The sequence below is a fragment of the Abramis brama genome (genome assembly GCF_963993115.1).
Source record: "Abramis brama genome assembly, chromosome: 12".
Classification (NCBI taxonomy): Eukaryota; Metazoa; Chordata; class Actinopteri; order Cypriniformes; family Leuciscidae; genus Abramis; species Abramis brama.
The window spans coordinates 29,532,791-29,549,448 of NC_139974.1; the positions used below are offsets into that span (position 1 = coordinate 29,532,791).

At 36.6% G+C, this 16,658-nt stretch overlaps 1 protein-coding gene across 1 annotated transcript in view; it reads left to right on the forward strand.

The window, feature by feature from the left end:
• The window catches only part of lpcat1 (lysophosphatidylcholine acyltransferase 1), a 33,461-nt gene that overhangs the window by 12,106 nt on the left and 4,697 nt on the right, over nt 1-16,658 (forward strand). The window contains exons 2-10 of the mRNA XM_084130771.1: nt 2,780-2,919; nt 7,226-7,440; nt 7,999-8,111; nt 8,273-8,333; nt 10,606-10,664; nt 11,148-11,182; nt 11,695-11,749; nt 12,130-12,212; nt 13,470-13,595. Of these exons, the coding sequence (XP_083986897.1) occupies nt 2,780-2,919; nt 7,226-7,440; nt 7,999-8,111; nt 8,273-8,333; nt 10,606-10,664; nt 11,148-11,182; nt 11,695-11,749; nt 12,130-12,212; nt 13,470-13,595 (887 nt within the window). The remainder of the gene's footprint in view (nt 1-2,779; nt 2,920-7,225; nt 7,441-7,998; nt 8,112-8,272; nt 8,334-10,605; nt 10,665-11,147; nt 11,183-11,694; nt 11,750-12,129; nt 12,213-13,469; nt 13,596-16,658) is intronic.

Sequence of the window (16,658 nt, forward strand, 5' to 3'; positions counted from 1 at the left end):
GGTCTGGAATTAGCCTGAAGGGGTTGTCTTCGCTATAACAACTGCCTCGCTCTACTTTATCCTGCTTATTACATGGCTACCTACCAAATAAATCAATAATTTGACACAAAATTTGATTTAAAAAGGAGTTTATTGATTTAAAAACTGTAATTGCGATTGTATTGCTTCCGCTAAAGAAAATAGTCTGTTCCGTCTCTACGGTTAGAATCCTGCGTCCATAGCAACGCTCTGTTTTTCATGGCAACGGTGTGTTATACTTAGCAGCGGTCTGTTATCAAGAAATAACAGACCACATTCTACATTAGAATTCAACCAAGCCATGTAATAAATAAATGTAACGAATTATTACATGAGAAATATACTCCAGAATGAACCCAGTTTAACCCTCTTGTTTGGAAATTGAATTGAAAGACCCCAAGAGAAAGCAACTTATATATATATATATGAGGAGGAAAAGGTATTTCATATATATTGGTAGTATCAGGTTGAAACTGATGAATTTCCCTTATGGGAACTAATTTAATAACATAGTGTTCTTCATGGGGATAAAAAAGGTTTTATTTACTGCATATAAATGTATATGTGTTTTATGTATAATGTACAATTTAGTTTCACTCACTTTTTTCAGTTGTTTATTTTGATTTGTCTTATTGCATATTTTTACAATATATTTTTGCCTGAGTCAAATATACCTCAAACTGAAGACACATTTCTGGACAAGATAATAATGACTTTTTGTAAGTGCACAGCTGCTTTGTGGTTAAACAGAGTTAAAGCTTCAATAATATATCTCTACTGGGTTTGTTTGGGTCAGAGGAACATAAAAAAAAAATTGAAGCAAAAATTATTAATTTTATTATTAATATTATTATTATTAATATTATATGTACAGCATTAGAGTCTCTGGGATCCCAAATGTTACATGAATGTCAACAGAAAATTAGTGTTTAAGCACAAACTTCTGCTTATCATTGTGAGCTGAGGTCTTTAGATGTAAACTATTGATGGGAACATGAGATATCTGTGGTCAAGAGGTCATCAGAAACGCTGATGCAAACCTAATCTTGCTCCTCCGATGATGTATTGTATCAGTAGCCAGTGTACAGTTGAGAAAAGCCTGGTAAACTACATGAAGTTGTGTGTGATCAGACACAGGATATTCAGGAACATTGAATTGAGTTTGCAGGATAAAACTATTACAGTGCAATGCTTTCGTGTAAAGTCCATATCAGATACTTACTATGATCTCTCTTTCTTCTGCTTTTAAAAACCCTTTCTCATGGGAGAAGCATCTAACATCAGTTGATATTTATCTCTTCCTCAATTCATATTCCCTCTTATGTCCTTCTTATGTGATCTTGTTTTCCTGATTTGCCTATAGAAGCGTGACATGTGATGTCCTTGTGCTCTGAGCTAATGGTTCTGTTAGTGCAGTCCCATGAATGGCTCACCATATGCATTTAATTCTGGCATTGCAAAAGCATAATTGGATTTTATGTTATTATAAACCACTGAAATCAGTGGTCTCGAATCATGCTAATGTAAAATGTTTGTGTTTGCTATGTAAAAAATGTTAGTACACACACATTCTTTTTTTCTAAATCCACATTTTGAAATACTAGACTATATTTGGGTCCTATGAAATGCATGTATAATCAATAAAATCTATACAATTTTAACAATTTAATAATTTATTAGAATTTTAACAGTAATATGATTTTTTTTTTTTAATATGATATGATACATTCTGTATAGCCTAATTTTTCTGGATTCTGTGTGTTGTGATCGAACAGAAATAATATTAAAAACGAATCAAATGAATTCATCATAAAACGGTTTAATTAATGTTTTATGATTTCTTTTAATATTGTAAAATGTTTTTTTCTTTTCTCCGAAGATGTGTGTTTAATGTCTCATAAATGCCATCTCCTAGCTCCTAAAAATTACACACAGATATAATAGAATATTGCAATGTGTCCAATGTGTTTAGTGACTTATTTGCAATTTCATCACAAAGTCATCAGAATTGATTTGATACTTTTAATGTTGGATCAAATCCATGGAATTTATCATCAAAATTGTTCATGCATGCATTTTATAATTTAAGCCCCAGGGTTCTTCATTCTTTATAGTCAGCTTTGTTTGAAGTAAACTTTAGATCATTAACTGCAAAGAATCTAGGCCTATCTCTTAAAGTCATGAAACAAAAATCTTGATACTTTTGTTCTCAAGCATTTCAAACACTAGGTCCCTTAATGTAGCCATTACATCAACTATCTTTCTTTGAAATCTCTATGGTTTTGCTTAGAAGAGCTGAATGTGAGTTTGGAACTATTGGCCTGTCTGTCAGTTAACTAGGGCTGAGTAGTCTAAATGTTAATGTTCTCCAGGCCAGTCTCTCTATGTCTAAGTTTTGCACAGCATAGCAAAATGCAGTATGGTCTCACTGCATATTTTTGTTTCCCATCTCTTTCCGTAAATGACCCTCATGCCACACAATTTCTGTGTTCTCCAGTTCCACGTCACTGTTTGAAAGCTATCCTGGCAAATTCTGGATCAACGTGAAAATATTTGGGATTCTAACCTCTGGTTACCTCTAACACACTCTTTTTCTCTCTCTCTCTCTCTCTCTCTCTCTCTCTCTCTCTCTCTCTCTCTCTCTCTCTCTCTCTCTCTCTCTCTCTCTCTCTCTCTCTCTCTCTCTCTCTCTCTCTCTCTCTCTCTCTCTCTCTCTCTCTCTCTCTCTCTCTCTCTCTCTCTCTCTCTCTCTCTCTCACAGATAGCTGTGATGTCTGTGACACTGTTCCCTGTCCGTCTGCTCTTTGCTGCGTTCATGATGTTGCTGGCCTGGCCCTTTGCGTTCGTCGCTACCGTTGGTCGTTCCGAGGATGCAGTTGAACCACTATCCTGGTGGAGGGGGTGAGTAACAGATCAGAAATGTTAATCAGATGTGAGAGTTCGGGAACATTACACTGCCACTACATTTCTGCCCTCTGCATGAGATTAAACTGCTAAAACAGGCCAACAGAGCCATTCAAACTGCAATTAATTGAAAAATTAATGACTTTAGATCGGTCTAAATTTTTTTTCGCAGAAAAAAAATCTTTTTTCTACGAAAAAAAATTTAGACCGATCTAAAGTCATTAATTTTTCAATGAGAGGATTTGAGTCGACATGAGTAACAGCAACCGTTGGCATATTCAAATGAGTAGCCAATGCGAGTATAGACGGTTGCATGATTCACTTCCTAATAAACTGCAGTCAGTTAACTACTAGGGCTGTGTATCACAAAGAATCTGGTGATATGATACATCACGATACAGGGGTTACGATAAGGTATATTGTGATGTATTGCAATTCTGTAAGAAAGATAATATAGTATTGCAATATTTCTTTTTTATATTTTTTTTAGGAAGATCATCTCATTTTAAAAACTGTCATAAAGAACATATCCTCATATGCATAAAATGTAATCAAAACCATGGAATCTGCATTCACATTTATATGACTAGTTTTTGTGCAATCTAAAGGAAAAATAGTAGATTGCTTGCAGGATTCTTTAGGTATATTAGTTTTATATATATTCTTGGATCCTGCTTTAAATGTTCACAGTGTTATATTACAGAAAGGGCAAAGTCCACTTAATATTTAATACTGTAAAGCTACTTGCTTTAGAACAATCTATTCTATGAAACGCCATATGAATAAACGTAATGTGACTGAAGTTCTGAATTGCAGAGCTCGTGCAAATATATCCACATCGCTTAGATCAGATGCTTTCTTAATTGTTTTCTCACTGCAGTCCTTTTTGTTGTTATTGAGAGGAACATATTTAATATTTAATTTGTACATATTTAATAATAACGCCCAGTAGCACGGATGGCGTTAGGATGTTAAGTGAGCTCTAAAGGTGATGATACACGCCGGGGCAACTTTTTGAGCAATGTTGCTGGGCAATGACAACCGATCTAAATTATCCAGATAGAAATGTATTGCCCATTTTCAATGGGAAAGTGCCCAAGCAACAATCTCTCAGCAAGATTGCCCAGCAACATTGCTCAAAAAGTTGCCCTGTGTATCATCACCTTTAGATACAATGTGTATCCTGAGTAGGCCTATTGTATTTTAACATGGCTTATTTTGCAAACAACAACACTCTTGTCATTCTCCTTAGTGGTTTCTTTATAGTGGAAGAAAAATTAGTCCACACTTCAGCTCTGAACCCAGCCGAGAACTTGTATAATTCTATCTTCTTGTGAGATGGGTTTACTAATGCTAACGCTAGCAATGCACCCTTGCACTTCTCCCTGTCACAGTTTATGTTCTGAGATAACTGCCATATAGTGGTCGGGTTTAAATCGAATAAATATATATTTTTTTGAAAATCGCCAAACATAGTATCGCGATATTCACGTGTATCAATATTTTCTACTAGCAAGCAAGTAAGGTGAAAAGACCTTTAAGATCTGTTTCAAGCCCTAGTGATCTTCCAAAGAGTGTGTTTTCGGACGCAACTTTGTAATAAATTGTGCCATAGTCATTAGTCAGATCTCTCATGTGCTTTACGTCAGGGTTATTATTGTTTACATTTTTTATTTGATTTTTTTAGTAGTTTCCACACTATCATTGTTTTTTTTTTTTTGAGTTTGCATTGTTGTGTTTAAAGGAGGCAGATTGTAAAGGTTTCACGTTGTGTAATGTTTCAACATCTACAATTAATTTGTGGCCTTTATGTTAGCTTTAGAGTCATGAATATGTATTTTAGTTTTGTTTTAGGTTTTCCCAGTTACACGTATGCTAGTTTTTCTTTTTAATTAATTAAAATGTTTTGGGTTTTAATTTTGTTAACTGTATTAATAGCAGGGCTCGAATTTCGGCATGGGATTGCGCATAATTTCAATCATTCCCACAGGTCTCCCACTTATAATGCGGGAAATTCCCGCAAACATTGATTCACTTTAGCATGTAGGTTGTATTGGTAAATTAATCCACACAGATTATAAAATCAAATCAGCCATTTTAAAACTGTCTGCGAGACGCAATTTCACAAACAGCGTGAGTGATTCAGCGGTGCTGCGTCTTCTATCTCTCGTCTCTCAAAATGGGTTGCACAAGGTAATTGTTAAGCGCGCTGCAGGCGGCGATAATACACTCTCGCGTTTCGGGAGTCAGGATAGACGGAATTGTCACTTGCATAATCAGGCCAGCATTGCATCATGAGTAACTAAAGTTTACCATTTGCACTTCTTTTTAAGTCTTACCAGTTTAAACATTCACGCGATTTTAAACTCTTTGGTACTTGCGCGCTGTCTGTCTGAGAGATGTTTTTTTTCTCTGCACACATACATAGAGTAAAGCCGCCTCACAAACAGCTCACGGGTAACAAAAGTTATTTTTCGTTGATTATATCGCTTTAACAGTCAAAAACATGCGAAAATTATGTCAATTTTCGGTCTTGGTGAGTATCCTCTAAACACAGTCGGTTATGTCTTAAATAAGCATAAATCGCACGTGACCGTATAATGAAAACAGGATCCGTGCACTAGCTCTTACAGTGACAGCAGCCATATGTGTCTGTCATTAATTTGATTGTCAAAACAACAAAACATAGCTTTCATTTTAAGGAATCAGGATTAACAGCCTATGTATTTAATTTAGTCAGGACTAAAATACTACCCAGTGTTATTTTACATTTGATTACTTTATTCAGTCTCTGTAGTATTTCTGAATACTAGTGTTAGACCTAAGCAAAAACTATTATTCTATTGTATTTATTTGTGCTACTTTTTTCAATTTAATTCAAAGATTGAAATCAAGCTTCCTTGTGTTGTGTAAATTCTTTAGAACAAAATTACCCCATTGTAAAAATGCAATGAGTGAGCATACATTTAGGCGAGATAAATGCAATTAAAAAAAAAAAACGGAGTCTAAACTCCCCCCTGAAATTAAAAATTCCCCCCCATAAGAATCACCTAAGGGGGGATTTCCCCACCATTTTCCAAAATGAAATTCAGGCCCTGAATAGTAACTCTGCTTCACATTAGGAGTGTCGCATTCGCTGCACATCTATAGTGTTTTAATTCAGTATCATTGGGTTCCATTGTGGTTGAGACACTTAAAAAGCTAGCTGCTAACATCAAACTCTTGGAATTAACTGATTGAGTCTGTTCAGTTCATGTGGTGAGCATTATGTGGCGTGTGCGAATCAGCATTACTGCAGTTGCTCACCATGTACAATGTTTCAATTCAGTCACTTGTGGGGATCCATTGGTTAGAAGCTTGCTGCCAACATAGACGATTACTAGGGTAGGGTTTGGAACAAAGCAGTAGTCTAAATATCCTCAGATATTTGAAAGCTCGCTCTTTCTCACAATATTAAACTGCTAAAAATAAGAGAGGTGTATTGTGTGTATTACGTATGTGTGGCACACCTACTCACACACACGGAGTTACATCACACTGCTCCATTCACACAGTCTCCATTCCACTATCACCTGATAGCTTCCAACAGTGCTTTTTATATTCTCTCACTGTCTGTTTGTATGTCTGTGTGTGTCTTTCTGTATCCCATTGTGCGCAAGTTTGTTCTTGTGAGGTGTGGAGAGGAAAAGTTTTTGTCTTTGTCAACAGTGAAAGTTTGAACAGGAATGCTCAATTACCAATACTGGAAAGGCACATGTCACGAAACTATGCATTTCGCTACTGTGCATGTTTAAGAGGGTGTGCATGTGTGCGCGAGAGTGTTTCAGGTTGTTCATGAGCCAGCAGTGTTTCTAGTGCTGGTAATATTTAGCTTGAAGTCCATGTAGAAAGCTAAAGCTTAACTAGTTCAAAACTGAATTTTCAGCCTCCTCTAAAGACACACATTTTTTTTTTAAATATCAACCTAGCCTGTGAAAACAAAAAACGTACAGTAAAACATGAATTAATCCTAATTAGGCCTTTCTTTATACATGTTCCTGCATTATTACATTATAATGTAATATACTCTTTTTCAGTTTTTTTGTTGTTGTAATTGAATATCCAATTCAATTAAGAAATGCGTCACATTATTGAAGTAAAATAGTTTGCAATGCAGTTTCATGTTGACTGCTAAATGAGGTGTACTACAGTCAGTTGTATGTGAAGGCAATTGAATTGCCCCACAATGTCAGGAAGCAGATGATAATATTCTCCTACTAACCCTGTCTCTTGTCTTCCCTTTTGTTTGTTTCTCTCTCTCCAGGCTGGTAGATCTGGCCTTAAAGGCCATCATGAGAGCCATGTGGTTTTCCGGAGGGTTTCACTGGGTTCGTGTAAAGGGACGGCCGGCTTTGCCCAGTGAAGCACCCATCCTCACGATTGCCCCTCACTCATCCTATTTTGACGCCATCCCTGTCACCATGACAATGGCGTCAATAGTGATGAAGGCAGAGAGTAAAGACATTCCAGTCTGGGGCAGTAAGTTTTTAAAAATATGAATAGACAAATATTTAAACTCTTTGGTTTGTTTAGTTCACCTTAAAGCTTTTGCATCTGATAAATTGAGATGTACTGTACTTGACTAACTGGGACTTGTCTCAGCACTTAGATATTGTTGCTCTTTTGTTCAGTTGGGATTAACTTCAACAGTTCTCCTCATTTGCAAGTTGCTTGAGACAAAAGCGTCTGATAAATAAAAATGTAAATGAGATGTGATAAGAATTTTTTTTTTCCCTCTTTGTTAAGCCCTACTCTGTTGTTCAAAAGTTTGTGGTCAGAAAGATTTTTTTTAAATGTTTTTGGAAGGAAAGATAGTTAAGAAAACTATCTGACATTTGTTTGTGCTTTGGGCCTATTAATTATTGTTTATAATAGAAAATCTCAATTTATACTCTTAGCATTTTGCAAGATTTGACTTGCCTACTTTTTAGGTCTCCCTTTTGTCACTTTAAAAAATATATATAATATTTTATTGCTCTCTCTCTGTGACCCTCTATTCTCTCATTTGCCCCACCCTCCACTCTTTCTCCATTTTAGCTCTTATCAAGTTCATTCGGCCTGTGTTTGTGTCACGCTCTGATCAGGACTCTCGGAGGAAGACCGTTGAGGAGATCAAACGCCGAGCGTGTTCTGATGGCAAATGGCCTCAGGTACCACACAAACACACATAGACATCTGATAATTTCCATCTAACGTAATGACATTCGTACAGTTTAAGTGTCCAAACACATTTGTGGGCCACTTTGTATCATGATTTTGTGAGTTAGAGCAGTACTGAGGTATTTCTCCTCTGACTGTGGCCTGTTTCCAGATCATGATATTCCCGGAGGGCACATGCACCAATAGATCCTGTCTCATCGCATTTAAGCCTGGTATGTGTAGTACGCTGTCTGTGCCCACCTCTGATATCTGCCGACTAAACTCAATTTTCATGCCTGGAATGAGTGATTTGTGTTTTTTGTTTTTGAGTCTTTGTGATAGGAATGTTAAGAATGTTTTTTGAAGATAATTTGCTGATATTTAGCTATCTATAGTGGGTATATGTGTGCTTTGGTGTTTGCTCTCTCTCTGTACCCTCTCTAATCTGCAGCCCATCATGGTTCACAGCGCTGAGAGGTCTGGCGCTTGGCTTCCACTTCCTGTGTGCGCTGTAGAGTCTGATGGTCTTTTTTCCTCAAATCCCCCTCTCCTCTGTCAGTCATTGTATCGGTTCTATTCCTCTAATCCCCTATCCTCCTCTCTCTATCCCTTGCTTATTTTCTCTTGTCTGGCTATCTCACTTTTCTCTCTACAACCTTTAATACTGGAGCTCTCAATGTACCAGACAACATCAGCTCTGCTGGTCTGCAGCCAGATAGCTCTCCAAAACAAAAACAAGGCCAGAATCTGAGTTTGAATGTGTGCAGTGAGTTCTGGTGCTTTTTGATGAAGTACAGAAATGTTTATAGTGCATTTTTTGAATAAACTATGTGGTAATCAATTTCTTAAGCATATGATGTCACAATTGCATTCCATTTTCATATAGTATGGCTTCCATTGGTATATTGATGACTCGGAGGGCATCATAGTCTGCATGAATACTTTTAGTTCTTCTTCTTCAGGAAAATTTTACACTTGCTGTACATTGCAGCACCTCTATTCCCAGTCTGACTGATTGATTTCCGGTTTTTACAAAGACCATCCTTCCGAAAAGCCAAGGGCACTCTGATTGGCCAGATGACCCACTGCATTGTGATTGGCCAAACACCTCAAGTGTGTATCGTATATGTAACACCCCTTACCATAATCACAAGTTTCAGCTTCCAAGGCTTCTGAAGTCTTTGTAAACACAACCAGTTAATAATGTCGTGGGCTTTACCATATCAGTTAGAGCCAGAGTCAGATTCTGAAAATGCGGATGATCAAGCAGATCGTTCGGAACCTACATTGGAATGCCACGACATGGCAACAACACTACAATTCTCTAAAGCCTTGCCGCCTTTCTTTGGCTGGGCATTATGTTAATATTTCAAAATGTGATGTAGACTTTTGCGGATGTAATATCTGGACATTGATCAATGTGTTTTAGGAAGGTCTAGAGCAATGTTCTCTGTTAGATAGAATAAATCTCTTGTGGGAATGAATGAATTTTTGCTCCGTATAAAACTACCAAACTGTTCAAAAACCTGGATTTTTATATATAAATTCATTACATTTTATTGTATTGAAAAACAGAGAAGCTGCAACTATGTATGCAAAAAAATTGTGCTTTTGACTTTTATTTACTGTAGTTCTGCTCTGCCTAAAAATTACAGGCACATGTGGACGCTTTAAGTATAAACCAAGCTTTAGTCAAATATCAGCACAGAACATCTCTATGGTGAAAGATGCAAATGAATGATGGGTGTTTTGTATATTTGCATTGACCTGCTCTGTATAAGAGCTGAGTTAAGTTTGTCAAAGGTGAGTGAGTTCAGTCTCTGTGGAGGGTTGGTCAGTTTCTATTAACAACGTGTAATAAGAAGCTGCTTGTAAGCTGAAGGGCATCTCTCATCTCTCTAAACCTTCCCAGAAGTGATGAGATTTGACTGGCACAGACTGATGCTCAAAATGTAGAGAAAACAAGACTGTAGATACGACTCGCGTATATTGCTTTGTTATTTTTAAAAGTGAAACACAAAAGAGGACTGTTCGCAAAAATGGCAAGCAACTCCCATATTAACATGCAGGCCACTTTTTTTGAGAAGTGCTAGAAAGAAAATGACTAAATAAACAACCCACAACTTACTAAAAGACACCTTTAAGTGTAAAGATTTCTTGAGTGAATGTTCAGCTCATAAAATTATGATTGTCTCTTGATGGAAACAGTTAATCCTCTAAATTATTTAGTATTATTCATTATAATAGGTACCATCTTGCAAAGCTTGAATGTTAGCAAGTAATTGGTTTGCAGTGAAATCTGAATATTAGAAACACTAAAGCTGGATGAGGTCGGTGGATTTGGATACTTAAGTTCACACTCTCACACAGAAGGGTCATGTTTCAAATGGGACAGGCTATAGTTTTAATGCCACACCCATCTCTTGGAGTGAAACGAGGTCAAAGCACAGGATCTCTCTGATTCCCACTCGTTCTTTTTGTCCTTTTGTCCCTCCTTTCCTGCAGGTGCGTTCATTCCTGGTGTTCCTGTGCAACCTGTGCTGTTGCGGTATCCTAATGAGATGGTAAGAATAACCTCAACGCCCAAACAGGGTGTGTCATTATTGTCACTGATCTGTCTGGATCTGTGGATTATGTGTCTTCGGTCATGAAGACTTTATATTTAATTTTACAGCCCAATCAAATAAGCTATACTTTTTTTGTTTTTGTTCCACTGTTGAAACCTTTCTCTTTTTGTCTGTCCGTCTGTAATGTCTTTGTCTCCTTCTCATAAATAATACAAGCCCAGCAATCAGGTTTCATTTAGACTCCCTGAAAACTTGGCTCTTCTCTTAGCATTTATCACTACTGGAATTTAAGCACGGGGCCCTTAGAGTCAAGGTTGTGCTGTCAGAGGAGCAAAGACAAGTTCAAGTGGTTGGGTCACGTTTGGGTGTGTGTGTGCAGGCTAGTTACTTGCTTAGGTGGATACTGCCAGGGACTCATGGTTTTGTTTGAGATGCTAATCCCAATTCATTTACATCTTTCTCTTTTCACTTCCTTGACAGGATACAATCTCATGGACGTGGCAAGGGCCTGGAGCGTGAGTCTCTTGAGTTCCTTAAAGGGACAGTTCACCCAAAAATTTAAATTCTGTCATCATGTACTTACCCTCATGTCGTTCCAAACCTGTCTGAGTTTCTTTCTTCTGCTGAATACAAAAGAAGATAATTGAAGAATGTATTATTATTATTATTATTTTTTTATTATTTTTTTTTATTATTATTATTATTTTTTTTGTCTAGATCAATGGGTTCTCTCAATTTCTCTTTTTATGTCCCACAGAATAAATAAATACAAACAGGTTTGGAATTACATGAGGGTGAATAAACAACATGCATAATTATAAAAAAAACAAACATAATTTTTGTTTTTGGGTAAGCTATACCCTTATCCTTCCTCTTAGTATATTATAATGACAGTATTGCTTTATGGAAAAGACATTACAAGGGAAAACCACCTTTAGAGAGTCCTCTGGGTGTAGAGTAATGGTCAAGTTTTATGTGCTTCTATATATATTGGTGAGTTAAAATTAAATGGCATTATCTTTTTCAGGTTTAAGATTTTATGGCTCACGTTATGTCAGCTACATAACTTCGTAGAAATAGAGGTGAGAACTCACATTTTGGTTTAAATGTCAGTGTTATGTTAGTATTATTTTTTTACTAAAATAATGTTTTGAGGTTTAGCTTTTATATTTTCATTGTTTTTTTTCCAGTTTTAGTCAGTAACTTTAGTACTTCAACAACTTATTGTTTAGTACTTTTCAAATGTATTTATTTCATTTGGTTGCCAATTCAACATTTCTAATTTTCAATGCTAACACTATTTTGATGATCTGGTTTGATGGTATATATATATATATATATATATATATATATATATATACACAGAGAGAGAGAGAGAGAGAGAGAGAGAGAGAGAGAGAGAGAGAGAGAGAGAGAGAGAGAGAGAGAGAGAGAGAATAAACAAATTGTTCTTTCTGTCCAGTATCTTCCTACATATACCCCATCAGAAGAAGAGAAGGAAGATCCAGCCCTGTTTGCCAGCAATGTGAGACGCATCATGGCCAAGTGAGTGAATATTAAAAGGCCTAACAAACTTATGACAAAGATTTTATTCTCACTTTATAAAGGGTATGCACATGACGTCACTGTTACGCACAGTTCCGCCCACTGAGTGGCAAAAAGACTACGTTGCAGCATTGGTTTTCAGCATGAATGTAGCGAAAAACACATCTAAAATGCGAAAGAGCTTTGAGATTGACTGTACAAATAGATTTGACAAGAAATCTGAGGTATATTTTTACAGACTGCCGAAAGCTATAGAAAAGAGAAGCAAATGGATCTCTGCAATTCACAGTAACAACTGGACTCCAGGCAGCGTAACAGTGATTTGCAGTTATCATTTTGTGTCAATATGTTGAATTTTGAGGTAAAATCATACCCCCTACATATTGTATTGACAACTCATCAATTAATTATTTACCATCTTATATTCTGCAAAATTGGGATGTTTTTAAATAAACACTGACAAAAACTATACAAGTTTTTGGGCTGGATGATAAGATGTATATATAACATTGATATAAGTGATCACATGGATTTAGACCTACCTATATTGTATATTTATATAAAGCGTTCACAGGCAAATATGCTGTACTGTATGTATTTCCCCGGCGTCAAAATCAGGCACATATAAATGTCAGGAAACATGATTCCTGGCTGCATGTCAATGTCTATGGATCACTGTATCTTTGGTAAGTTGTAAGGAACACTATATTGAGTCCAACCTTTAGTTTAAACTGATAGTCGTTTGTTTTACTCGCGTTTTCGCAGTTTCCCCTATTAAATCCAGTCATGAAACAGGCTCTTTTGCCACTCAGTCCGGCTGAGGGGGCGTGTTGTTTCTGCGGGAATGTTACGTCAGTGCATACCCTCTGTTTCATGCTGATCAAAAGAACTGTGAGGTCTGTTTGTTTGGCTTTACACTTCCTATTACCCCTGGTTTCACAGATGAGGCTTAAGGCTAGTCCCAGATTAAAGTGCATGTTTGAGCTGTTTTAACTAAAAGCAACTTGTACTGACATATCTTAAAATATGTCATTGCCATTGTTTTGTCTCAAGATGCACACAGTAATGTTTTTTCTAAGGCATGTTTATAAAAGCTACTTAAATGTCCTAATTGAACTAAGGTTTAATCCTGGCTTAATCTAAGCCCTGTTTGTGAAACCAGGCCTTTATATATAAAATCATTCTAAAAGGCCCTACTAGTGTCCTGTAATCAGTAATAAAACATACTTGTTTTCATTCTGTGTGTTTTCTCCATAGGGCACTTGGGTTGCCCATTATCGATTACTCCTTTGAGGACTGCCAGCTTGCTATGGCTAAAGGCCCTTTGCGTTTGCCCAGACACACCTGCTTGCTGGAGTTAGCCAGACTGGTGCGAAGTTTGGGGTGAGTAGATCAGTAGTTTTAAGTTTTAACACCACCTCATGATGTCTAGGACGATGTACGGTGGCATACACTACCGTTCATAGTTTTTTTTGATTGTTTTTTTTTTTTAAAGAAATTAATACTTTTATTCAGCAAGAATGCTTTACATTTATCAAAAGGTTTCTCTTTCAAATAAATTATGCTCTTTTTTTATTTTCTATTCATCAAATAATCCTGAAAAAATGTATCATGCTTTCCACAAAAAAGTTTTCTGAACGATCATGTGACACTGAAGGCTGGAGTAATGATGCAGCTTTGAAAATTCAGCTTTGTCATCAATATAATAAAATATTTTACAATAGAAAACAGTTATTTTAAATTGTTATAATATTTCACAATATTTTTTTTTTATGTATTTTTGATCAATAAATTAAAGCAGTAGTGTAATTCAGAGTATTTCCACATTCGTTGATGAGTTTTTCATCTATTACTGTACGTTAATGTTAAGGAACTTATATTAAGAATTTTTGTCCATGCAAAAGATATGAATCTAAAAGCAAAGAATAATATGCAATGCTAGCAACCCAGTATCTTGTAAACATAACTTTGATACCATACTTTCCATCTGTTATTATCATGAGGATGTCCTGATTTGGTGACTAACTAAGCAGTGACCAATCAGACAAGGCTCCAATGAGAATTACCGGAAGAGAGTCTGTCAAAAGTTTTCCTGTGGTTCCTGGAAGTTGCTTAAAGGGGGTCTATCAGATTATAGCTTGTAAAAGCTCTAGCCTTTTTTTCTGTGCAGTGTGCACCAGATGATCTCTGAACGAACATGGACTTTGGTGGTTTGGGTGTCTAGCAGACCAGAAAACTTATTAAAAAAAATAATAATAATAATATACTTGATCTCTCAATTTGTAGGTTGAAAGAATCAGTGCTTATGTTTTAGTTAAGTAGGTTATAACAGTGAAGGACAGTCTCAGGTACACAAGGTGCTGGGTTTGGTCATTGGTTGAATCAACCATACAGCCAATCAATCCATTAGCACGTTCACCCATCGCTCGGCTCTACATATCATAGTATTGATCTATGGTTCTTCAGTAGAGCCACACCATAAATGATCATTACGTTCAATAGTATGAGCAGCGCTGTGCTGATTGATGAAAAAATCAAACATAGCTCTTTGCCTGCCAGCACTGCACTCATAACGAGAAGTTAACATGGGCGTTGTTTGCTTTGGATTTAGAGGCTGATGATTGATTTTACACTGGTAGTACAGCAGTTGGCTGGTTTGTACTTATGCTCTTCAGGCAGTGAACATGCTGCCCTCTAGTGAATATGATGAGGAAATACAATCAACAAACATGACTTGCTGTTATAAGGGTCAAACTATAATATTCTTTGAGCATCAAAGGTGACTAAAAATTGGCTTTGGCAAGTAAATAAAATAGTAAATTGCCAGTAATTCCGTCAAATTTTGTATCTTATACTACTACGACTACTACTACTACTACTACTAATAATAATAATAATACTACTACTAATAATAATAATTATACCAGAGACATGCACTACTTTAAAATTTGGAATCACTTTTGAAATGTTATTTTAAAGAAATTGATACACTTATTCAACTTCAATCTCCTTCAATCGGCCTGTATTTCGGTCTTTCGACGCAGGCCACAACAACTTCGCCAGGCTTTTCGGTCACGGCCCGCGTCCATCGCCCGTCCGACCTCCTGGCCACGTGTCCGGCCCATTGATTCTTGGCCTGTTCGGCCTGGCTGGCGTCCTTGACCTTGCTCGTCTTCCTCAGTAGCTTGTTGCTGATGTGGTCTGTCCTCTTGACGCTAACCATCGCGTTCGGTCACTGCCAGCTTCTGCCTGTCGGCCGCGGTCAGCGACCAGGTCTCGGCCCCGTAGAGCATGAAATTCACTTATTCACCTAGGATGCATTAAATTACAATAAAGACATTTACACTACTGTACATTCTTGACAAAAAAATAACAAAGGTTTATGGTCGGTATATACAGTCACAGGCAGTACAGATGAACCAATGTAAACCTCAAAGTATTGCAACGCTAAAAGTAGTCCTCAAGCTTCTTTCTCTACTCTAGAATAATTTATCTGATGTTTGTTAAACTTAAACTCGAGAAAATTAGCAAATGGGATTAACTAGACCAGTATCGTCCTCCTGGAGGATTACAGCCCCAGTGCCTAAAGCACTAGCGTGTCACATGATCACATGTGTTCAATGTCACATGATCCTTCAGAAATCATTGTAATTTCCTTATTTGGTGCTAAAAAAAAAAAAAAAAAAAAATCAATATCAATGTTGAAAACAGTTGTGCTTGCTTAATATTTTTGGATTTACGACCATGATAGTTTTTTTCTGAATTCTTTGATGAGCAGAAAGTTCAAAAATATATAATTTATTTGAAATGGAAATCATTTGTAACATTATAAATGTCTTTTGTGTCAATTTTGATCAATTGAATGTGTAAAAAGTATTCATTTCTTTTAAAAAATCTTCTATTTCCCAAAAATGTTTTTCTTCAAACTCAGAAGAATCCTTCACATGTAGCATAGACCATATTTAGTCAAGAGGTTCAACTGAAGTTTAATCTCATGCATTCTGCTGTGCTTCCCGTAGGTGTTATTGGCCTGTAGGATGCTTCTTCAAACTGTTCCCACTATAAACTTGGATTCATTCATCTAGAATACTCTTTTTGTAATCTTTTAACATTCAGTCTTTGTTCTTTTGCCCATCCTGTCCCTTTTCTTCTTTTTTTCTGTCTTTCATTCTTTCTTTTTTTTCTGCCAGTGTCAGATGTGACTGTTTCTTTGAAACTCTTAAAAGCCCAGTATCTCAGAGTCTTCTCTCCACTGTTACTGATGAAAAGCTGTTAAGTGTGTACAGTTCAATGTAGCCGCCAGCTGAGCACCAGTAAGGGGTCTGCTTCTCAAACTAGAGACCCTGATGTTCTCGTCCTCTTATTATTCTGGGTCGTCCACTTCTCTCCCTGTGCTGGTTAGATCCATTTTGCTTTCTTCTTTTAAGACAGTAGTTCATGGAACAA